At 62.5% G+C, this 22728-nt stretch overlaps 2 protein-coding genes across 3 annotated transcripts; one reads left to right on the top strand and one right to left on the bottom strand.

Moving 5' to 3' along the window:
- Positions 1-6: 6 nt before the first annotated feature.
- Positions 7-12919, bottom strand: SDF4 (stromal cell derived factor 4). Of its 2 annotated transcripts, XM_004272266.4 has the most exons (7): positions 12763-12919; positions 9370-9722; positions 6486-6622; positions 5892-6005; positions 1579-1737; positions 1200-1375; positions 7-549 (listed from the first exon to the last, which is right to left on the bottom strand). In XM_004272266.4, the coding sequence occupies exons 2-7, from the start codon at positions 9672-9674 to the stop codon at positions 373-375; spliced, it is 1068 nt and encodes a 355-aa protein (XP_004272314.1). In that variant the 5' UTR covers positions 9675-9722; positions 12763-12919; the 3' UTR covers positions 7-372. The 2 variants fall into 2 exon arrangements, with proteins under 2 accessions (XP_004272314.1, XP_033288504.1); XM_033432613.2 differs by lacking the exons at positions 9370-9722; positions 12763-12919 and adding an exon at positions 6907-7257.
- Positions 12920-12969: 50 nt separating this feature from the next.
- B3GALT6 (beta-1,3-galactosyltransferase 6) lies at positions 12970-16147 on the top strand. Its single transcript, XM_049695125.1, has 2 exons — positions 12970-14682; positions 15761-16147. The coding sequence occupies exon 1, from the start codon at positions 13023-13025 to the stop codon at positions 13995-13997; it is 975 nt and encodes a 324-aa protein (XP_049551082.1). The 5' UTR covers positions 12970-13022; the 3' UTR covers positions 13998-14682; positions 15761-16147.
- Positions 16148-22728: the final 6581 nt, after the last annotated feature.

Genomic DNA, 22728 nt, shown 5'->3' with positions numbered 1-22728 from the left:
TGAAGCTGGGAGAAAAAGGAAACTATATTTCAAAGTAAATTAATGTGATTCCTGTCACCAGTATTAGCGTTTCCTCGGAGACTGAACGCCACAGGGCCGGCGGCTCTCACGGCCCCTTCCCGACCCCCCAGCCGCCGGCTGCTGGTTTCCAGCAAAGCCTTCATCTTTCAGTTTTCAAGGAAACGGCGGGAGCTGCGTATTTCCCACGGTGTGGCCAGCCCGCAGGCCCTGATGTGGCCGGTGCCTCTGGCAGAAGGGCTCCAGTTCTCGGAAGCGAGAAGCAGTGGGTACGCGGGAATCGCGGGAATCGAGGCGCCGCGGGAGGGACGGGACGGGGCGGGGTGGGGGCGGGGTGGGCGCGGCGGCGGCGGCTCAGAACTCCTCGTGCACGCTGCGGGCGTAGTCCACCAGCTTGCTGCCCGTGAAGAACTCGCTGTACTTGAGCACCTCCTCGGGCTCCAGGCAGTGGTTCTGGTTCTCGTCGGCAACGGCGATCATCTGCTTGGCCTCGTTGAGGGCGCTGAACTCGTTCATGGGGTCCATGTAGTCCTGCAAGGGCCCCGGCTCAGCCCCGCCACAGCCCATGCCGCCCCGGGCCAGAGGCATCTCCTCACGTTCAGCCCGCATCCGGCCACGCGGCCGAGACCCCCCGCCCGGAGGACGCCCCATGCAGGCTGGCACCCCTGCCTCAGCGGGGCTGTGACACCACAACCAGCTCCAGGAGGTGAGGTCTTGCTGGAAATACTCCGTGAGCTAGTGGGACAGAAGCTGCGGGGCAGGGAGGTGGGAATGTTCTAGAACGTTCTGGAAGGTGGGTGCCAGGCCGGAAGTGGCTCAGGGACAGGCAGCCTGCACCGGCATGGGTAGCTCCACGCCCACGGAAGGGCAGGACAGGGGGAAGGCTGGCCCTGGAGCGGGGCACACGCACACGGACCAGCTTGGCCGCCGGGGCGGCAGTGCTGAGGGGAAGGAGCTCCTGAACCGGGGGTCCCGCCGCTATCAGCAGGGATCAGAGAGCTCCGGCTAAAATGAAATGACTCATGCACCAATGGGGAAAAACAAGCCCCACGCAGCACCTACACGCGACACCAGTGAAGACACTCCCGAGGCAGGAAGCGGGTCCAGCGGCGCGCAGCCTTCCCGCCCCAGCGTCCGGCCAGGCCGACCCCGCTGCCCGGAGCAGCGGGCCCCACACCCACCTCCAGCTCCGCCGCGGTCACGATCCCGTCGCGGTTGGCATCGATCAGCTCCTCGAACTCTCTCTTCCTGTCTCGCACCCAGCCGTCGTCCACGTCCTGGCCCTGCTGGTTCTCCACGGTGCCCACGGGCAGAGAGATGAACTCGGACAGCGAGAGCTTCTTGTCACCATCCTGGTCTGCGGGACACGGGGGCAGACGTCAAGACTCCAGCGGGCGCGGGACCACTGAGGCCACTCCGGAGAAAACTCAACTGACGGGGCTTTGCTGCCAGGTTTTCAGTTTGTGCGGTTTCGGCCTGACCCCAAACAGCGGCCGTACAGCCCCCGCGGGCCACCCAGCCCAGGACCGGCCCGTGCTGACCTCCGCGGCTGGGCCTCACCCAGGTCCCGGATGATCTCCTTGACCATGAACTGCAGCATGCCGCGGCTGTGCTCGGGGTGCAGGAACGACAGGAACTCGCTCTCCGTCAGCAGCAGGTCCGGGGGCGGGTTGTCCGCCTGATACCAGCGGTCTTTGAGGTTCTCCAGGACTTCCTGTGCTGAGAGAGAGAGGCGCATCCATGAGGACCCACGCACACGGGACCCCTGCACGCATCCAGAAAGTTCCGAGACACGCAGCCCGAGTGCAGGGGGGGCCAGCTCAGGATGTGGTGGCACGCGGGGCCAAGGGCCTGGCCCTCGGAGGGGTCCTCAGCCCCCTGGGGCGCAGATACACAGACGCCCCAAGATGCAGGTGCAGACCCCCAACTGAAACAGACCCCCCCCCCCGGGACACAGACCCCCTTAGACACAGCCCCGCCCCCGCTCGTTCCCGGGAAGCGGGCCGCCGGCTCTGTGGGAACAAAGGCACGACTTGCTTCCCTTCCGTCTCCGCCCGTGCACTGTCCCGGGCAGGGCTCTGAGGGAAAACTCAGTTTCCAGATATGACTCACGCGTCCCCTGTGCGATCCCCGCTACCCCTGCCACTGTGGGAAGGCCCGGCGAGGGGCCCTGGGGCCGGTGGTCGGTGACGGGCTGGGTGTCCAGCCAGGGAGTGGGGAGAAGCCGGCGCAGCATCCGCACCCTCACCCGGGGCCCAACTCCAGCTTCCGGGTGGGAACAGGGACACCGGGCCCGGCCCGGTCGCGACGGGGAGAACCCCACACAACGCCTGTGGCCTCACACCTCGTGCCTTCTGACAGAAGGACAGAAGAGCCGTGGCAACTACAGGATCGCCCACTGCCTACCTGCCCGGCCACGGGGACAGGAGTGGTGGGACGGGCATGGGCTTGCCTTGCCGTGTCTACCCAGAGCCTGCGAACGCGACCTAATCTGGGAAAAAGGTCTTGGCAGGTGAAATTAGTAAAGGTTCTTGAGACGAGACCACCTGGGATTCAGGTGGGCCCTAAGCCCCGGTGTCCTTGTGTAAGAGGAGATGAGATTGGAGAGCAGTGGCCACAAGCAGGGACGCTGGCAGCACCAGAAGCTGGAGGCGGCCTGGAGGGACCCCGTCTGCAGCACAGGGGACGGCGGCCCCGGGGGGCCACGTGAGCTCAGCCCCCCCCACGCTCTCCCTCCTCTGGGACCCTCGACAGCCGCTTTTCATTTCTGATCCCCCAGAGCTGCTCACCCCCCTCCCCCACCCCAGACTCATGAACACACGGGAGTGAGGTGAGGGCTGGGCGGATGGAGATACCATGAGCTCTAGATCCAGGAAGAACACGTCCTGACCCCACACACACCCAAGGGAAAGGGCGCTGAGGACAGACAAGCAGGCACAGACGGCCAGCAGCTACCCAGGAGCCAGTGCTAAATGTCCAGTGCTGGCAGGAGGAGGACAGGGGCCCCCTGGACACCTCTAAAGGACACATTCGGGGGACGGTCTGAACCCAGGACAAACAGTGGAAACACAAAATGGAGACAAACATAAAAATGGCCAACAACCATTTCAGGAAGAAAATAACATCCTATTTACAGGCTTTAAAAAACAGCAGAGGGGCTTCCCTGGTGGCAGAGTGGTGAAGCATCCGCCTGCCAATGCAGAGGACACGGGTTCGAGCCCAGGTCCGGGGAGATCCCAAGTGTCGTGGAGCAGCTAAGCCCGTGCACCACAACTACTGAGCCTGCGCTCTAAAGCCCGCGAGCCACAACTACTGAGCGCACGCCCAGAGCCCGTGCTCCGCAACAAGAGAAGCCACTGCAATGGGAAGCCCGCGCGCCACAACGAAGAGTAGCCCCCGCTCGCGGCAACTAGAGAAAGCCCGTGCGTAGCAATGAAGACCCAACGCAGCCAAAAATAATAAATTAAATAAATAAATAAAAACCAGCAGAACCAAAATCCTGGGTGACACCACACAAACTAGGAAGGAGGCCTCTATACTGCCCAGAACAGAGTAAAATGGTCTTGACTTAGACGGTCAACGATGGACTGAGAAGAAAAAAGTAAAGCTGTAAGATACAAAACCCCTGCCCACAATGGGCAGCCCACAATGGGCAGCCCCCATGGGCACACCTGGAAAGCTGGGTGCCCCATTCACACCTGTCAGGCCACCAGATAGGGTCATGTGACTGCTAAGAAAAGGAAAGTGGGGTCTCTAAATCCCACACTAGCAGAGGAAAAGATGAAAGGAAAAAAAAGAAATATCAATAGAAACAGAAATGAGCTTAACCCATCTATTACCAAGAAATTCAGGCTGGCACACAATATAAAGCTAACCTCTACGTAGCCCATAAAAAACAAAACGCTTTGGGAAAACCAAGTCTCAAGGGCGGTTCACAGGTGAATTCTACCAAACATGTGGGAAGGAGGCCATACCAATCTCCACAATCTCTTCCAGAGGAGAGACACAGAGTGAACACTTCCTAACTCATCCTCTGAGTCCTAACACTAAAAGCAGAAAGGACACAAGAAAACTACAGACTGATGTCTCGCATGAATATAGACACAAAAACATTCAACAAAATATTAGCAGGGGCTTCCCTGGCTGCACAGTGGTTGAGAGTCCGCCTGCCGATGCAGGGGACATGGGTTCGTGTCCTGGCCGCTGAGCCTGCGCGTCTGGAGCCTGTGCTCCACAACGGGAGAGGCCACAGCAGTGAGAGGCCCGCGTACCACCACCACCACCACCACCACCACCACCACCACCACCACAACAAAAAAAACAAAAAAAAACATATATATACATTAGCAGATCAAATCCAACAACATACAAAAACAATTACACGTTACAACCAAGTGGGATTTATCCCACGTAGGCAAGGTTGGTTCAACGTCTGAAATTCAACTGATATTCACATCAACAGGCTAATGAAAAGAAATCACGTGGTAGTATCAACAGATGCAAAAAAGCATCTGACAAAATCCAACACCCATTCATGACGAAAACTCTCAGCACGCTCGGAACAGAGGGGACTCGTCCCCTTGATATAGAATATCCACTAAAAACCCACGGCTAAGATCATAGTGGCGAGAAAGCCGAAGCTTTTCCACCAAACTCAGATGAAAGCAAGGATGGCCCTTCTCACCACTGCTCTTCAACATCGCACGGGAAGTCCAGCTGCTGCACTAAGACAAGAAAAGGAATGAAAGAGACACTGATTGGGAAGGAGGAAATAAACCGTTTTTGTTCAACGATGTCACGACCGCCTACGTAGAAAACCCGAAAGAATCGACAAGAAACTCCTGGAGCCACTCAGCAAGCACAGCAAGGCTACAGGAGGGAAGGCTGCCATACAGAAGCCAATGGCTTCCCTGCACCACAGCAGGGAACAAGCGAAATTCGGAACTAAAAACTAAAGAGCACACACAGAAACAAGGCGCAGATCGCAACCTGATGGCAGACGAGAGTCCAGTGCCAAAAACACCAACCCTGACAGAGAACCGTGGCGCCCACAGCACGTCTACACACATAACAGTAACGAACATCCCTCGACCAAAGAACACAGCGCCAGCCGTCACAAAGCAGACGCGGGAAGGGCCACAGACACCAGCAGGAGGCCATGACGCAACCCTGACGGCCAGGTGCACGTGAGACAAACAGGGTAACAACACAGGCACAGAGACGTCCCAGTAAAAATCCGGCACTCACGTGTCCATCAAGAGAAAACGACACACTGGATGACAATGGCAGGAACGACCCGCCCAGCAGAGACCGAACAGGAGAACACAGGAAGCACACGGCGCTCTGACAAAGCCCCCAACGAGCTGAACTCGACACCCGGCTGCGAACGAACCCCCGGGAAGGACGGGATGGCACAGAGCTGGAGACAGTAACCAGTGAAGGTCACGAGAACTCTTCAGTGGTGCTTCAGAACTCAGCTAAAAGGCGTCAAATTTTGTACCAGGGAGACGGGTTTTTAAAGGAACGTCTCTGAAAAGCTAAGGGGAGAGCCGGCTGGGACTGCGGCCTCCAGGCACCGCAGGCAGGAGCCCCCCCGGCCTTGCCGACTCCCGGGGTCGGACCTCATCTGGCACTGAGGACCTGTCCCAGCCGAGACCCGCTTCCGGTGCTTCCGCCACCTCCTCCCCGGAGCTCAAGCCCACCTGAGGCCGCCGGCTGCACCTACCCACCCAAGGCACCTGGGGGATCCTGGGGGCTCTGCCTAGCGGCCCCGTGGGAGCACCCGGCTGTGGCCACACCCGCCTCGCCCCCTTCCCTCCCGGCATCTGTGCTGTCACGCGCGCCACGCTGGCCACGGGAGGCCGAGCCCTTACTCTCTTCGTCGATGTTCAGGTCCCACTTATTCTTTATCTTATCAGCAACTTCTCTCTCATCATGGCCTTTGCTTGCCAAAAACTTCACCTTGTACTCATCCCATGACACATGGCCTGAAAGAGCAAGACAGCTTGTTAGAAGGTTTAACAACGAACGCTTTTTTTTTTTTTTTGCCCGCGCCGTGGGGCACGTGGGATGTTAGTTCCCCGACCAGGGATCGAACCCGAGCCCCTTGCATTGGAAGTGAGGAGTCTTAACCACTGGACCGCCAGGGGCGTCCCAACACTGAACGTTTTAAAAAGATGTATCTAGTTACTTTAAGCCATCAATCCAAAATCCTGGTGCTAAGGGCATCTGTAGAGGCAGGGGCAGCAAAACACGGCTCCAAGCTTCACGACAGAGCCTAGCCCCGTGGTCCCCGCCTGCACGGCAAGCTGGCATCTGTCTCCCTGGCAGCACCTGCAGACCCCTCCTGCCTCTCACCTCCTCGTTCCTGGGCCCTTGGCCTGGAGCTCCGCCCCCGCACACACCTCCAGGCACCGCCCTCCGCCAGCAGCCTCAGGCCACCAGGGTCAGGGCGAGGTTGGCCGTACCGTCACCGTCGGGGTCCACGGCTCGGAAGTGCGCCTTGCTCTCCGCGATGGCCTCCTGGAAGTGCTCGGCCGTCTTCTCCATGATCCAGCGCTGCATCTCCTTGGCACTGATCCTTCTGTCGGTGTTCAAATCCACCCTGCAGGCCCACGAGACGTGTCAGGCGAGGCCTCCAGCACCCCGACAGACGGGTGTACGGACAGAAGGATGGCCACAGGCGTTCTGCAGGCAGCCACAAAACCACCACGAACAGCAACACATCCCACCCAACGGTGACGCAGGAGAAGTCGGGGGGATGTGGGGGACACAGTGGGGGAATCAGGGAGGACGCTGGGCAGTGTCACTACCCCATCCGTTTCGGGACCACAGCGAGGGGAACAAGTCTCCCCCCTGCCGCAGGACGGGGTCCACAGACCCACACACCTGGGACTCACGAGGAGTCCCTGGTAACAGGGCTGGAGCTCAGACACTGGAGCACAGTCGTGTCTACTAGCACAAACACAGCCAGCGAGACAAAGAAACAGCTGTAGGTGCAAGTGTGCCGGCAGCTGTACACTCTGCACACACTCACGTGCATATGTGGGTGTGTGCATGGCTAGTGCACACCAGTGGACATGGGTCAGAACACATGTGTATGCACGGGCTGGCACAAACACACATAGGAAAGGACTACAGGCAAGGACACCCCAGCAGCAACGCCCACACCCGCTGCCAGGTCCTCGTTTCTAAATCCCACTCTCCCATGAAACAAACCAGCGCTCCCCAGAGAACTGGGTGATTCTAGGGCTGAGGCGGGAACACAACAAGATGAAGGGAAGCTGCCGTGGCTGGCAGTGCAAGAAAGGAAGGAAGCGCTCACAAGGGGCGGGGGGTGGGAGGGATGGGCAACGACAAGGTCCTGGCGGCCAAGGCTGGAACGAGGTGGGCAGCCAAACCGACAGCGCGGAGCTGCGTCCCCACCAAAGTGCAGACGACACCCACGTGTCCATCCTCCTTACGGGAGTCCAGACCACACGGTGGGTCTTCCCCAGAGCTTCGCTCCCACCCCCGGGAGGGTGGGCTGCCCCTCTGAGTGGCTGCCAGAGAGACGGGAGGACAGGACAAGGAGTGACACTCCTTGGCAGATCCCCCCGAGCCAGGTGACCAGGCCGACAGCCCCCGTGATGTCGTGCGGACGTCAGGTGCCCTGATGTGATGTCACGAGAGCGCCACCTCACCTCTGGGGTCTTCTTTCCATAAACCACAACCCCTGTCTAACCAGAAGAAAACACAGCAGACAAAGCCCAAATCAGGGACACGCTACAAAACACCTGAGTGGTCCTCCCCAAAACCGTCAAGGTCACGAAAAAGTAGCCTCCCAGATGGGACCCCGGGCAGAACGAGGACCCTGGGGCAGCGCGTGACCTGCAGCCTGGAGCGCGGGGAACAGTAACAGAGCACCGTAGTGTCTCAGTTTCCACAAGTGTGCCTCGGTCTGCATCTTTCTGTTAACCTAAAACCACTCCAGAATAAAAACCTCACTTGAGAGGTGCTACGCAACCTAGGTCTTGAGGCTACGTGTTTGATCTGCCCCGGGCGGGGTGCAGGGGAGGCAACAGCAGCTGCAGGGGGCCCCACAGGGCCCACGGTGGCACCTCCAAGTGGGACGGCTCTGGGGGGGGTCCGACTGAGAAGGTGAACACGGGCTAGACGCTCCCCGATGACAAACCTGTTAGACACGGGACGTATAAGGAAGACACGTGACATGGGCGGATGCAGCCGCGCAGCTGCAACGGCCCCAGGAGCCCGGTTTTCTGCGTTTCCCGGTGATCTGCTCTCTGCACCTGAACCCCACTCCCACTCCCAGAGCAGCTGCGAGGGAGGCTCTGTCGTCACTCCTCCCCACTCCGGGGGTCCCCTCGGCCTGGTGCACGCGGCTGCCCTGCTGATCCCTGGAAGAAGCCACGTGCCCTGTGGCCCCGCTCACAGCTTCCTTCCCGGCTTCACAAGACAGTGAGGTCTGGGCGCCGGACAAGGTTTCGGTCACTTCAGCCGCTGACAACGATCAGTTCCTCAAGAGGGCACATCCAGGGGTCCAGGCGGCCGGCTAGGCGCCTCGGGGGGCCGCCGCCCCGCCCCTGGTCCCCCACTTCACCAACGGGGATGCTGCCAGAGCTGGTCCCCCGGCCGCGTGACCCCTGTGTGCACGCACAGCCCCCCACGAGAGAGTCAGTCTCCTTTCTGGAACCAAGAGCCACCCATCGTGCGTCCTGGCACATGACCCTGGCGGCCACCGTATCGCCAGTACCGAGCCTGAGACCTGCCAGGCCGGCGCTGAGGCAGAGCCCCGGACCAGCCCATGGCCTGCGGGCGCCTAACCCACAATGCGTGCAGAGAGCAGACCCATCGGGCCCGCCTGGTGTCCCCGGGCCAAACCCCTCCCCCTCCCCACCACCTGCCCCATGGGCCCTGTCCGCCCATCACCTCAAGCTGTCGTGGCTCCAGGCCAGCAGAACAGTACAGCCCCGTCCGCACACGCTCACTGGAGCGCTGATGGCGGCGCGGAGCCGACGGCCGACCGTGCCCGGCAGCAGCTCCGCGCCCACGGGCCCTGCCTCTAACTGGCACTGCGACCAGTCCCACGGGCAGCAGGGTGCTGGCGCCTCTGCCCCACGCAGCCCTCCCCACGCCCTCTGAGCCCCCGCCGGACACAGGGCGCAGCTCAGGGCTGCCGCCTCGCGGCTCCCACGCTGCCAACTTCCCAGGAGCTCGTGTTACAGCACCACCTCCACAGCACGTCACCGAGGGGGGCCTCGTCACCTCGGCGCCGCACAGAGCCAGGACTGGACCAACAGGGAGGCCGAGGCCAGCCCCCCACGCCCCCCCACAGGCCCCAGCAGCACCTACTTGGAGAAGATGGCCATCAGCTTCCTCCGGCTCCTCCGGGGCTCCGCGTCCTGTTCAAAGCCGTCCGTGTCCTTGCCCAGGAAGACCTCCTGGTGGAAATCCCTGTTGAGGTGCCCATCCATCTCTAGCTTCACCCCGTTCAGGTGGTCCGGAGGCAGGATCTCGTTTTCCTCCCTGCTACCCACTCTCTCCCGAGCGGACGTGTGGTTGGCGGGCCGGGCGGACGTGTCCATCAGAAGGACAGCCCCCAGGAGCCAGAGGCAGCGAGGGGCCAGGCCACAGAGGGGAGCCTGCCTGGAGGTCATGGCTGCCGGGGTCTGCGCTGCAGGATGGCCTGCGAGTGTGGCCGGGAGCTGGGGAAGGGGGGTGGCAGGTGAGGAGGTGGTGATCACAGCCCGCCTACCACCCAGGGCAACGCGGGAGGCCCCACAGCCAGCACAGCTGCCTGCGGCCAGCAGCCTGAGGCTGCCCGGTCCCAGCCAGCACTTAATGGTCCACGAAGAGGGTGCAGAGCCATGAGATGATGGAGCCCCAGCAAACACTTCTCTAAAGAGACGTTTACTTTGTAACACGAAATAGAAGTCCTTGGTTTCCAGGACCTACGCTGGGCATCCTGTTTTCTCCTTCTTCCACTCCCCCCTCCAACTACGATGAGGTGGCCCTGCCTCAAGGTACGCCCTGCACCGCTAACCCTGCCCCTTCTCCAGGCCCACCGAGCTGCCCCCAGCACGGCTGTCCTTGGAGGCTGGCCCCAGAGTCACCGTAACTCACTCTCCAGATGCCGGCTCAGCGCTCACGAGCTCCGGGACCTTGACGAAGGCACCTGCCCACCTCAGCTTCGGCCTCCCCGCCCCAAGGCTTTGTGAGGGCCTGGTGCCAGCGAAGCCCAAACCCACCGGGCAGGGCACCACCCCTCCCCCTCCCCACCTCCACGACCCTTGTGCACACACATGTACACACGTAAACACAGCGTGTACACACACACACAGGCACACACACACAAGTGCACTCATGCACATACACGAATGCACACACATACACAGGCACGCATCCACACGTACGCCCACGTGTGCTCACACACACACAGACACAGGCATCCTTGCTCACGTTCACACACGAACACCGAGAAGGCCAGAGTACCCAGGAAGTCTGTGACCCTGGGCGTGCCCGGGCTTGGCGGTGAAGGAACAAGGCCACCCTCTGTCCACGTCAGGGACCCCAGGGCCACAGGCGCTCACACCCAGCACTCGGCCACCCGGCCTCTCCCACATCTGCTGCCCACCCCGGGCCGCCTGCCTTCCCGCCCCCAAGGCTCCTCCTCCAGGCCCCCCCCCCACTTCCCCACTGCGCTCCTCAGGACCTTCTTGCCCTTAACGTGTTCCTCTTGGAGCTTGTCCACTCAGCAAACGCCTGCCGGCCCTCCCAGGTGCCGCGGAGGCCCCCCTCCAGCAGGCCTGACAGGGAGCAGCGGAGGGAAGCCCCCCAGGCCAGGGTGGTGTCCAAGGTGAGGCACAAGGGGTTCGAACCACGGTGCCCTCCATCAGGCCAAGCAGGCACCTGTGCTGGCTGGCAGCCCTCCCCGGCTGGCAGACGCCACCACTTGCTTCTCTGATGCCTCTTCTGTACCCTGCGCGCTCCTGACCAACGCCTCCCCTGGCACGGGGACACCTCAGTCGGTCTAACAAGGACAGGGTAAAGGGACAAAGCAGGTGACTAAACAGTTAATCCCACTAAGGGCTCATCCATGAAGGAGAACGTGTGGGAGACCCCTGTAAGTTAATGATCACTCTAGAAAGCAGGTTTGCTTAACCACAAAACCAAGCAGGCTTGCTTAGCAACAAACCACGCAACATAAGCACAAGACATGCCCCGGGACGATAAAATGGGGGAATGAGACCCACATCCTGCCCGCTAAGGTCAGTAAGTTAATGGTTCCTAAGACACGCTCCTCTGCGCAAGCTAAAAACAAAAATATAAGGACAAGGTGGCGCTACACTGAAGCCTGAGATGATTTCCCATATTTTAGTATGTGTTACCGCCTTTCTGCTCATTTCCACTGCGCCATGACAGTCCCAGTTTGACCCCGTAGGGACAAGAAAACTCCCCCGCCCGACAAGGAGGAGGAACTGGTGATGGAAGGGTGACGTCTACTCAAGAATGAGGAAGAAGGTGGTCTTCTCCCCTGCCCACTTTCCTTCCGCTATAAAAATGTAGCTTAGTTCTCAGGGCAGAGCTCCCCGCCTGCCCGCTTGTATCTCTCACAGGCGTCCTACAGTAATAAACTCTTTCCTTACCTGTCACTCTGCTGCTCAGTGAATTTCTTCTGCGCCGAAACAGAAGACCCTTCGCTCTACTATCACCCGAGACGCGTTCCGTCGGTTTCAGGTCCTCTGGGCCCAGGCGCTATCTGGACCCCTGGACGAGATCCTGCTCTCCCAGCTCAGCTGGCTCATTCCTTGGAGGCGCAACTCTCACGGAAGGGCCGCCTTACGTCCCTCCTTCCGTGTCTGTGAGGGCCTGCACCCTCCCCACACCCACGAGAACCCACCAGCTGTGCTCTCTGCGTGGTCACCGTCCCCTGAACCACATTTACTGGAACTTCCACTTGTCCCTCTCTGAGGGCACCGCCCCAGCACCCATCACACTGTCCACACAGCAGGCCTTTCTGCTCTGCCACGATGCATATATTCCCCAAGCCCACAAGCAAACCAAGACAACTTCCTCCTGGCCTTAACGCCACTCTGCTGACTGGTGGCCATAAACACCGAAAAGACTGGACTTTTCTGGGAAGAGCAGTCAATCCCACATTCTGCTTATCTTGATAGGCAGTACAGGGAATGTTATTTACATGATATTTTGCACAAAGAGTAACCCCCAAATAACCGTGTAGGCATCAGAAGGTCGGGCACTTCCTCCCCTCCATTCACAACGTTTCTGTACCGTGGTGAGCACAGGAGTCAGCCGCTCACTTCCCGCCCCAGGGGAAGAGATTTCAGAGCAGGGTCAGCCCCGCTGACTGGGGGACCCATCCCGGACTCCTGGACAGCCCTGGTGCCCGCTCTGGTGAAACTAGTAAGAACATCGTCGTTAAAACGCAAACACTTTTTCTAAACGCTCCGTCCTCGGCTTCAGGAGTCGCACACGGCGTTGGCAACGACTGCCCCGGGCCGAGCCGGGTGGCCCGGGCCTCACCCGGACTTCGGACCCTCCCCACCCCCCGAACGGCGGGGCCGCGGCCGCCGACCCGGCTCCACCGACCCCCGACTCCGGCATCCGAGGGGCCGGGCCGGCAGCAGATGCCGGCCGCCCGAGGCCCCGTCGGCCTGCGGCGCGCCGCCTTCCCGCCGCCCCGGGGCCGGGAAGGGGCTGTCACGTCCTGGGACCCTCACTCACCGGCCTCCCTCGCCGCACCCAGGATCCACCGAGCGCGACCCGAGCGCCTGCGACGCCTCCAACGGGCCACCTCTTAGGCCGCGGCCATCACTCTTCCGGGAAGAGGCGGGTCGCAGGGCAGTGCGACCTCCCCGCGCCGATGCCGGCGCCGCCATCTTTCCCCCGGGCGGAAGCGGCCTCACCGCCCTCCCGGGCGGCCAATGAGGAGCGTACGCGGGTCCACGTAGCCCGACGGCGCGGTCCGCGGCGCTCCCCGCGCCATGAAGCTGCTGCGGCGCGCGTGGCGGCACCGAACGGCGCTGGGCCTGAGCGCCCTGGCGCTGGGCGGCGCTGCGCTGCTCTACCTGGCGCGCTGCAGGGCGCCCGTCGACCCCGCCGCGCCCGCGCCCTTCGGCCCCGCGCGCGCCGCCGCTTTTCTGGCCGTACTGGTGGCTAGCGCGCCGCGGGCGGCCGAGCGGCGCAGCGTGGTCCGCAGCACATGGCTGGCGGCGCGGCGCGGCGGCCCCGGGGACGTGTGGGCGCGCTTCGCCGTGGGCACCGGCGGGTTGGGCGCCGACGAGCGGCGCGCCCTGGAGCGCGAACAGGCACGGCACGGCGACCTGCTGCTGCTGCCCGCGCTGCGTGATGCGTACGAGAACCTCACGGCCAAGGTGTTGGCCATGCTGGCCTGGCTGGACGAGCATGTGGCCTTCGAGTTCGTGCTCAAGGCAGACGACGACTCGTTCGCGCGTCTGGACGCGCTGCTGGCCGAGCTGCGCGCCCGCGACCCCGCGCGCCGCCGCCGCCTCTACTGGGGCTTCTTCTCGGGCCGCGGCCGCGTCCGGCCCGGGGGCCGCTGGCGCGAGGCCGCCTGGCAGCTCTGCGACTACTACCTGCCCTACGCGCTGGGCGGCGGGTACGTGCTCTCGGCCGACCTCGTGCGCTACCTGCGCCTCAGCCGCGAGTACCTGCGCGCCTGGCACAGCGAGGACGTGTCGTTGGGCGCTTGGCTGGCGCCGGTGGACGTGCAGCGCGAGCACGACCCGCGCTTCGACACCGAGTACAAGTCCCGCGGCTGCAACAACCAGTACCTGGTGACGCACAAGCAGAGCCTGGAGGACATGCTAGAGAAGCACCGGACGCTGGCACGCGAGGGCCGCCTGTGCAAGCGGGAGGTGCAGCTGCGCCTGTCTTACGTCTACGACTGGTCGGCGCCACCCTCGCAGTGCTGCCAGAGGAAGGAGGGCATCCCCTGACCGCCCCGAGCAGGGCTGGGACGCCCGGCTCCAGACCCTGCGCAGCCATTTTGCCGCTCGTGGTGGTGTGTGGAGGCTGGACCGAGTCACGGGGGGCCGCCCGCCGGCCTTCCACTGGTGAAGCTGACAGCTTCTGGCTGGTCGTTAGCATGAGGCCGGCCCTCGAGAGGACCCAGTTTACCTGGTGACCATGGGCCAGATGCCAGGCAGCAGTGGACACCTCCTAAGCCCCGGCTCCGCTAAGCACCCATACAGCCTACCCGAGGGCATCTTGTTCTGCGTCTGCGTCTGCGGCCAGCATCCTGTCAGACAGAAATGTCCCGTCCCTGGATTTTAGCGTTTTGCCTGGACGTGGGCGAGTCCGCAGGCAGCCCCGCGGGGCCTGAGCACACACTGTCCTCTCCCAGGCCGGCACCAAGGAGCCAGAGGATGGAGCTGACAGGCCTTGCAGGACATGACCCCAAAGGAAAATGCCCCACCCCTCAGGGCTGGGGACAATGTCGTGTCCTGCCTCCACTGTACTGACCATCCACCTGCACCTGCTGAGGGCTGTGGCCGCTGTCAGCTGGGCCCTGGCACTTGGAGACTCGCCATGTGATGCAACCCAACAGCTTTTATAGAAGTTACTGTTGCTTTATGCGGTTAGGTCACCTCTTGCGTCTCCTGCTGGTAACCCTTGTCACATGTACGTCTAGGGTTTAACTTCGTTTTATGTGAGTCAGCTTTCGTGGTATTTTGGTCTGTGTGTTTGTCTGGAGTGCATTCGTGGTACGTGTAATTCAGAGCTTGCCTGCTATTTATAAATTTTGTGAATTTGCGAAGATAAGCGTTTGAGTTGAGAGTTGGGGGGGTCTCATATGTTTTGGTATTCAAGAGAGGATTTTTCTACGAGAACTTGGAATTTGTGGGTTAATCAGTTTTTCCAACTTGAGTTGTAGACGCATTGCTGCTTAAGAGTTGAGACATGGAAGAGCTCATCCACCTCTCTTCTGTTTACACGGAAGGCGACCCCACTGTCTCTCTCTAAAAACACTTTTCTTTAAGGCTTCCTCTTGGCCGCCCAGGGCAAGTGTTTCTGGAAGCATTGACGAGGTTTCCCAAAATCTGTCTTGAGACAGCCGTGCTATGGCATGTCCCCTTGGGGACAGCAGGAGTTCGTGGCACCCTTGCACGTCCCCAGAAGGTTGGGGCTTCCTCTTTTCCCCGTTAAATGTGAAAAGTGAGCACTGTGGTCATTGCAGAAGTCAAATAAAGTGGCTCCCGGGAAACGGGGAGCCCTTCTCAGGCTGGGGGTGTGAGAACTCTGCACTTTCTGTCTGGGTCCGGGCTGTGCTGCCACCTGCCTGCAGCCCAGGCTCTGGGGCACTAGGAACAGGAGGGCACAAGTCTCTGACTCACCTGTTTACTGCCATTCCCGAGCCCTCAGGCTGTGCATTTTAGGAGCGGTATCTTGGCCCAGGTGGCTTACACATCAGACGGCTCTCTCTTGTGGCTTCTGGAGGCTGGGGGCCTGTGATCGGGGTGCCGGCGTGGTCGGGTTCTGTCAAGGCCCTCGTTCTGGTGTGCAGAGGGCCACCTTCCTGCTGTGCTGTGTGGGGGAGCCAGGGCGAGCTCTCTGCTGTCCCTTCTTAGCAGGGCATTAATCCCCTCATGGGCCCCGTGACCCTGATCCAGACGCCACTGCACCAGGGCATTGGGGCCTCCGTCTGATTTGGGGGGCACAGTCAGTCCATAGTGACAGGTTTGGTTATTTTTGTCTAAAGGTAGAAGAATATCAAGAACTCTCAGGGGCTTCCCTGGTGGCGCAGTGGTTTAGAATCTGCCTGCCAATGCAGAGGACATGGGTTCGAGCCCTGGTCCGGGAAGATCTCACATGCCGCGGAGCAGCTAAGTAAGCCCATGCGCCACAACTACTGAGCCTGCGCTCTAGGGCCTGCGAGCCACAGCTACTGAGACGGCGTGCCACAGCTACTGAAGCCCGCACGCCTAGAGCCCGTGCTGTGCAGCAAGAGAAGCCACCGCAATGAGAAGCACGCGCACCACAACGAAGAGTAGCCCCAGCTCACCGCAACTAGGAAAAAGCCTGTGCGCAGCAACGAAGACCCAAGGCGGCCATAAATAAATAAAAAGTCTGGGTCTCAGTCCATAAAGAGGGGGTAGTCTTATGGTTGGTGACCTGACCACAATTCTCCTGCCTTGAGAAGGCAGAGGCTGGACAGCAGAGGCCCCAACCTCTGACCTGGCTCTGATTATGAGGTGTGGTGAGCCTTGCGCCAGGACTGACTGCGTGGCTGAAGGTTTGGGGACACCAGGGTGAGCTGGATGGGGCCCTGCCCTCCACTGGGTGAGTGCTGAGGGATGCTGACTGTCTGGGATGATGGTCCTGGGATGTCTCGTCTGAACCCCGGGATTATCGGAGGAATTGGTGGGCACACATGTCCATTTCTCAGAACAGGATAAGGTGCCTAGAGTGATGGGAAGACCTGCGGAGGCTCACATGGCCAGGGCAGAGCCGCTGGACCCTCAGATCCCTCCCGGGCACCGACGTCCAAGCCCCCCTGGTAAAAACTCTAAAATTCCAGGCGCCTGTCTTGGGGGTGGGGCACCGTGAGCTTTAGCGTTTAGTTGAACCATGTGAAAATGCCAGTATGCAACCAGTTTTGACCCACAGACGTGGGAATCTCATACTGTTCAACCGAAAACACTAAATTCCAACACATCACACACAGCCTGGGCTGACGGTGCCCGTCCACACTGTGGTTGAGGAGATGTCAGACAGCATGTTGGAGCTGAAGGCCAGGATCCCTTCCTAGAGGGACCCACAGCCACCCCATCTGTGGTCCTGGAGCCCGTGCACGGGCCACACGTGGGCGTCACGGAGCCCAGCCTGCCACCGGCCTGGAGGAGTCTGCCCTCCAGCCTCTGCCTCTCTGCTCCTATCCTGTCTGCTTCGGCAGGTTCTCCTGGCCGGGCGGGTGCCAAGCCTTCACCCTCCCTGCCGGCTGGCACCATCCCCTGCATGCGGACCGGCCACGGCGCCCCCTCCCAGGCAGCCCTCCTGGTCTGCACCTCCCATGAAGTCCACGCCATCTGGGCATGGGTGCCCTGTGGACCAGGGGCCGAGCCCAGGCTGTCCCGGGTTCTGGAGGCAACAGGTCCTTAGGAGATGGGAAGTCGGACCACCAAACTGGCTTTTCTGGGGGAATTTAGGGTACAGGACACCTCAAGTGGTGAACAGCCCATGGGGACCCAAAACTCAAAGTTTAAGTTAAAAATACGATACGATATCACTAATTAATAAAATAGAGAAACGTGGGACCCAAGAACCTAGAGGACACGGTGCCTGCCAGGAAGGCCCAGGCACGGGGGGTGGTCTGTGGCACTGCACTGCTGGGGTCGCCACACGGCCACAGGTGGGCCCTCTCCAGACCTCCAAATCCTGGGTCCACCTGGTGTGGCTGAGTTAGCAGGACCAGTGACGCAGTGGAGGCCAGGGGTTCACCCAGGACACATGGCTGCCAGAAGAGACCCTAGGACAGAAAGGGGCTGAGGCTCCCCTCAAGTGAGCCCAGAGGTGCGCCTGCCCTTGGTGCTGGGGCTTCCCGGCCTCCGGACCCTACAGTGCAGGCTGGTGTGCAATTTGGAGCTGGGAAGAGATAGTGGCCCAGCTGTCCCCTTGTCCCTATGTGCTCAGCCAGCCCCTGACTCATCCCAGGGGGTGGTGGCGTCCTCCCTTCCCTGCCCACCCCCCAGTGTCGCTGTATATACCAGGTTTAGCCAGTAAGTTCTGGCCTCGGGAATGTCCTCCAGCCTCATGTGCACATGATAAAAATAGAAACATTCAGGGCTTCCCTAGTGGCGCAGTGGTTGAGGGTCCGCCTGCCGATGCAGGGGACATGGGTTCGTGCCCCGGTCCGGGAGGATCCCACATGGCCCGCGTACCAAAAAAAAGAATAGAAACATTCAGATTCAAAGACCCCTGGTGTTTGAAGCGCCGTAACCCTGGGGGTTCTATGCTGAAAGCCCCTTGCTGGGTCTGGGAGGGAGACATGGGGAGGGGGAGATGCAGGAGCCCCCAAGATGCTGGCCCTACTTCACCACCTCCAAACCAGCCACTGAGCAGTGGGGCTGCTGGGGGCCCGCGGGGAACCCCAGAGATGCCCAGCCTGGCAGTTGGGGCAGGAAGAGCCAGCAACGGGGCTTCCCGGGCAGCCCAGCGTGTAGGACTCCGTGCTGCCACTGCAGGGGCACGGGCTCCACCCCCGGACAGGGAAGTAAGACCCCACAAAACGTGCGGCACAGCCAAAAAGTAAACTAAATAGATGAGAGAGAGAGAGAGATAGAAGCCAGCAGGGCACCGGGGGCCCTGCAGCCGCTGCCCCCGTCACCTCCCCTCACTCAGGCTGCTCTCCGGGGCCCCTGGCTGCAGTCTCCTCTGCCCTCCACACCAGGCTCACTCCTTCCCTGAGCCTCCACCAGCCCTTGCTCACGGCAACATCCCTTCCTTGTCCTCGGGGAGGCCCGTCCAGATCACCTGCCGACAGCTCCCCCGGCCTCGCGCTTCCCCCGGCCTTCACCTGTGTACCTGGCTGTCCCGGGGTCTGTGCTGCCCCAGGAGTGAGACCGACCCGGGAAACAGGAGCCCCTTGCCTGCCGCCTGCTGGGCCCAACTGCTCGGAAGACGCCTCCCGGGAGGCAGAGCTGGCGCTGCTGGGTGCCCGGAAGCCATGGCTCAGGCTCAGCCAGCCCCGCGTCCTCCGGATGGGCCTGGGCGGCTGCCTCAGGATACGAAGTGCTGCTGCGTGTGGGTCCTCCTAGGACGTGGCCCCATCCCCTCGGACCTTCTCCGTCCACCCACCTGCCTGGGTGGGGCCCATATTTAGCTGTGGTCAAGGTTCTCAGGGGCCGGCTACGGGCTGTGCTGTGTCCCCCAGAAGACGTGTCAGGTCCCAGCCGCCAGGACCTGCAAGTGTGCCCTGATTGGGAAGTAGGGTCTTTGCAGGTGTAACTAAGGTGAGCACAGCAGGTGCAGCCCTACTGTAGTATGACTGTGTTCTCGTAGGAAGAGGAAGCAGAGACCCAGGAAGGAGGAGGCCCTGTGCCAACGGGCAGAGTCCGGAGCGATGCAGCTGCCAGCCCAGAAGTGCCCCGGTGGCCGGCCCGAGGCCCAGAGGAGACCGGCAGGGGTTCCACCCAGAGTCGCAGAGTCTGCTGAGCCCTGGATTTCAGCCGCAGGCCCCAGACTGTGGGAGACCCCGTTTCCCTGTGGACAAGCACAGCTCCGACGCCACCTGCCCGGTCCTCCCAACTCTGGGTGCTGGGCGGGCGCCTGCCGGGGCATTCCAGAGCCCTCAGCCACTGGCTGAGCCCAGCCTCCGCCACGTCCCAGGGCTCAGCACAGACCCTGCCACCTGGGGGCAGGCCCGCAGTGGCCGTGCCAGGATCCCCGCAGCCTGTGCCTCACCTGCCTGGCCCCACGTTCCCTCCATCCATCGGGCCCCCCGCGCCCCTGTGGACTGGGTCTCAGCCCCGTATCCGCAGGGTCTCACGGGGGCGGCCAGCCCTCTTCTCGGTCCCCCTGCCCCAGGCACCCTGTCCACATCGTGAGACCACTGACCCTTGCCATTCAGGGCCCCACGGAGCCCACAGCAGCTGCCGCAGACAGGCCTAAAGCAGGCCAGCTGCCCGGCCCCCAGCGGGGCCCCCCTCCGGAGCAACTTGAGAACCCCAAGGTCAAGGTCACATCCAGCCGTTCCTTGGTGCTTGCGCTCTGGTTCCAGGGGCTTGACGAAGGGCACGGGCTGTTCTTCCTTCTTATAAACACGCTCTGGGCTGAGCCGACATCTTTCTCCCACCATGAGTCCAGGGAGGCGGTGAAAGGCCGCCCCGCCCACCTGTCCAGGCCCCCAGGCCTGGGTCTCCCCTGTGGTCACCGTCCCCACAGCCTTGGGAGCTGGAAGAAGACCTCTCACCTGTCACCTGGCCTCTGCGGGCGCCCCCCAGGCCCCACCCCTCGGTTCCGCCCCCCCCAACCCCACCCCATCTGTGGATGGTGCTACTGGCTCCCCACCCCTCCCCAGCACGCCCCCCTTCAGACCTCACGGCCTCACACAGAGGCAGCACTGCCCACCACGGCCACACTGCGGCCAGGCGACCCCTCCGACGGCGCCGACCGCTTCAGGGATCCCCCAGAGCAAACGGCAACCGGCCACCCCACGCGTCCCCAGGGTCCCTCCTCGGCTGGGGGTCCCGGGAACCCACCCCACCCTTCCTCCCCAAGGACCCTGAGCCTCCCTTGCCACGGGGCCCTGGATGGGTGATGAGAGGAGAGCAGGAGGGGAGTGGAAGGCGGCCAGCCTCAGTCCTCTGCTCGGGCCACAGTGACCAGCAAGACCCTCAGTGTGACCTTGTGGACATCCCGCAGACCGTGGCTGCAGCACTGGCTCTGCCCAGGGCCCGGGTCTGGTGGGAGTCACAGGGGAGGCCAGTGGCCAACGGCCGAGTCTCCACTGATACCCCTCCCGGCTCCTGGAGCCCCAGAACAGGACGCGAGGAATGAGTGACATCAGGAAAGGTGAGCAGTTCCTGTGACGCTGGGGCAAGGCCTGACCCCACTCTGGATGTCAGCCTCAGTCGGCCAGGTCAGAAGACAGGGCAGAGGTACGGCCCCCGGCCCAAGCACCAGCAGGCACCCCGGGTCCAGCCAACGCCACCCGACTGATGAGGTCTGCCCAGGAGATGGAAGTGGGGGCCTGGGGGGAACCTAGGAGGTGGTAGGGTCACTGGTCTCTACAGAGGGGTTTCCACTGGAGCCTAGAGATGGCAGCTACCCGAGAGCACACCCCCCGCCCTGGGAAGGGGGCTCTGGTGGCCAGGTGGGCAGCTGGACCCTGGACCTTAGGAGGTCTGGGCAGTGGGGACAAGGGTGTTAGCAGGGGGCCGACTCTGACCTGGCCACTCAGCAGGACATCAAGGACCCTCCCACCATACAATGCCCTGGGCTCACAGCTGGTACCCCATGGCTGCTGGCCCCGGGTCATGCCTGCTAGCCGGCCAGCAGGGTCCACCGGGCAGGGCCCAGCTGGCCACGGTGCTGGGTGACGCTCAGGGCTGGGGAGGAGCCAGGAGCCAGGGTGGCCATGGGGACCGGACAGAGGTTGACTCTGTCCTCTAAACACCGAACCTCCACGGCCCTGCCGGCGGGACAGGCGCCCAGGGAGGGCCCTCGTCCAGCTCCCACTTCCCACTAACCCAGGGCCTGACCCGGCCCAGTGACCCGAGAAGGAAAAACCCCAGCCCCGGCCCCTCCCTCCTTTGGCATCTGAGGGTCTCGGCGGCCCAGCCCCCGAGGGGGCCCGGCACCCCCGGCTACAGCCGCCCACCCCGTCCCGTGCAGAGTGCCGGGCGGATGGCCAGAGCCAGGCTCGAGCCCGGCCAGCAGTGCTGGGTCACCGTGTCCAGCCCTCTGACTGTGTTCCCAGACGGACCCCAGCCTGCGCCTCCGGCCCCAGAGGCGAGAGCGGGCAGCCTCCACAGTGAAGGCCAGGCCGATCCCGCTGCGGGGCCTGGTGCGGGCGGCGGGGCGGCGGGGCGGCGGGGCAGCAGCAGGGGTTGCTTCTGGAGACGCTTCGCTTCAGAGGCGGAGTTCTGCCCGTGATGCCCCTTCCTGTTCAGTCCCATTCTCACACGCCCGGGTCCCACCAGCCGCCCGGAGGGGCTGCGGGCACAGGTGGCCATCTCTCCTGGCCTGGCCACTGCCCCACTGCCCCAGGTGTGCATGTGACGCCAGCTGTTGCAACACCAATGTCATCGCACCAGAGGAGCCCATGAGTCACTGCCCCACAGCAGGGCTGCACCCAAATCCTCCCGAACAAAGGCCCTTGGTCCCCAGGGCCCCGGCCCCCGCCAGGCCTGCCCGCGTGCACCACAAGACACTCCGGCAGACGCACCGAGGGGCAGGCGCGCTGATGGCGGCACACACAGGCACCGGTGTGGGAGTTGCCAACACCCAGGCGGGCTCCCCAGCCTGTGTCCACCCAGCTCCAGGGCTGGGCCGGGGGAGGCCCCAGGCTGCTGGAGGCGTCAGCTCCTGGGTGAGCTCAGGCACCCCGGGCCGGAGACCCAGCACCTCGATGACCTGGGTCAGGGCCCCGAGGTCATGCAGGGCTTGGAGTGGCCTGAACACGGAGCCCAGAGGGCACGCTGGCCGAGCCCAGTGAGCGAGCGAGGGCCCCCCCGGGTGCAGCCAGGTCCCAGGTCAGAGCGCTGAGTGCAGGCTGGAGGCCTCGGATGAGATAAGGCTCCCTGCTGCCCGCAAGGAGCTTCTGCTCCAGGACAGGGGCCGGGAGCCCCTCTCCCCTCCCCCATCACCCAGAGTCCCCGGCCGTCCGGTGAGTCCAGCTCCAGGCCCTGGGCAGTGGCCCTTCCCCGCCCGGCACCCATGGCTGTGCGGCCACCAGCCCAACTGCCCAGCACGAAAGCCCCCCTGGCTGGACCAGTGCCAAGGACCCTGAGCATGGCTGTTCCTGAGCTCAGGGACCGGCCAGCCAGGGTCTCCAGCCGCCGAGGCCTGGACACCTGCTCTGTATCCACTCCCGAGGGTCCTGGTGATTCGGCTCTGCCGAGAAAGCCCAGGCAGGCCGCAGGGCGGAGAGAGAGGGCACTCAGAGACCCCCACGCGGCATCCAGACACCAGGGACCATGGGAGGCTCCACCTGGACCACAGGGCAGG

The sequence above is a fragment of the Orcinus orca genome, chromosome 1 (assembly GCF_937001465.1).
Source record: "Orcinus orca chromosome 1, mOrcOrc1.1, whole genome shotgun sequence".
Classification (NCBI taxonomy): domain Eukaryota; kingdom Metazoa; phylum Chordata; class Mammalia; order Artiodactyla; family Delphinidae; genus Orcinus; species Orcinus orca.
This window is presented reverse-complemented; position numbering and strand designations above follow the sequence as displayed.

Bases quoted from the DNA above. Each gene is read 5' to 3' on its own strand.
- SDF4 (XM_004272266.4), bottom strand. From the start codon at position 9,674: ATGACCTCCAGGCAGGCTCCCCTCTGTGGCCTGGCCCCTCGCTGCCTC. The intron at 6,623-9,369 runs GTAGGTGCTGCT...GTGGGCCTGCAG, and splicing joins CTGATGGCCATCTTCTCCAA to GGTGGATTTGAACACCGACA. The intron at 550-1,199 runs GTGGGTGTGGGG...GGGCCCTTGCAG, and splicing joins TGACCGCGGCGGAGCTGGAG to GACTACATGGACCCCATGAA.
- B3GALT6 (XM_049695125.1), top strand. From the start codon at position 13,023: ATGAAGCTGCTGCGGCGCGCGTGGCGGCACCGAACGGCGCTGGGCCTG.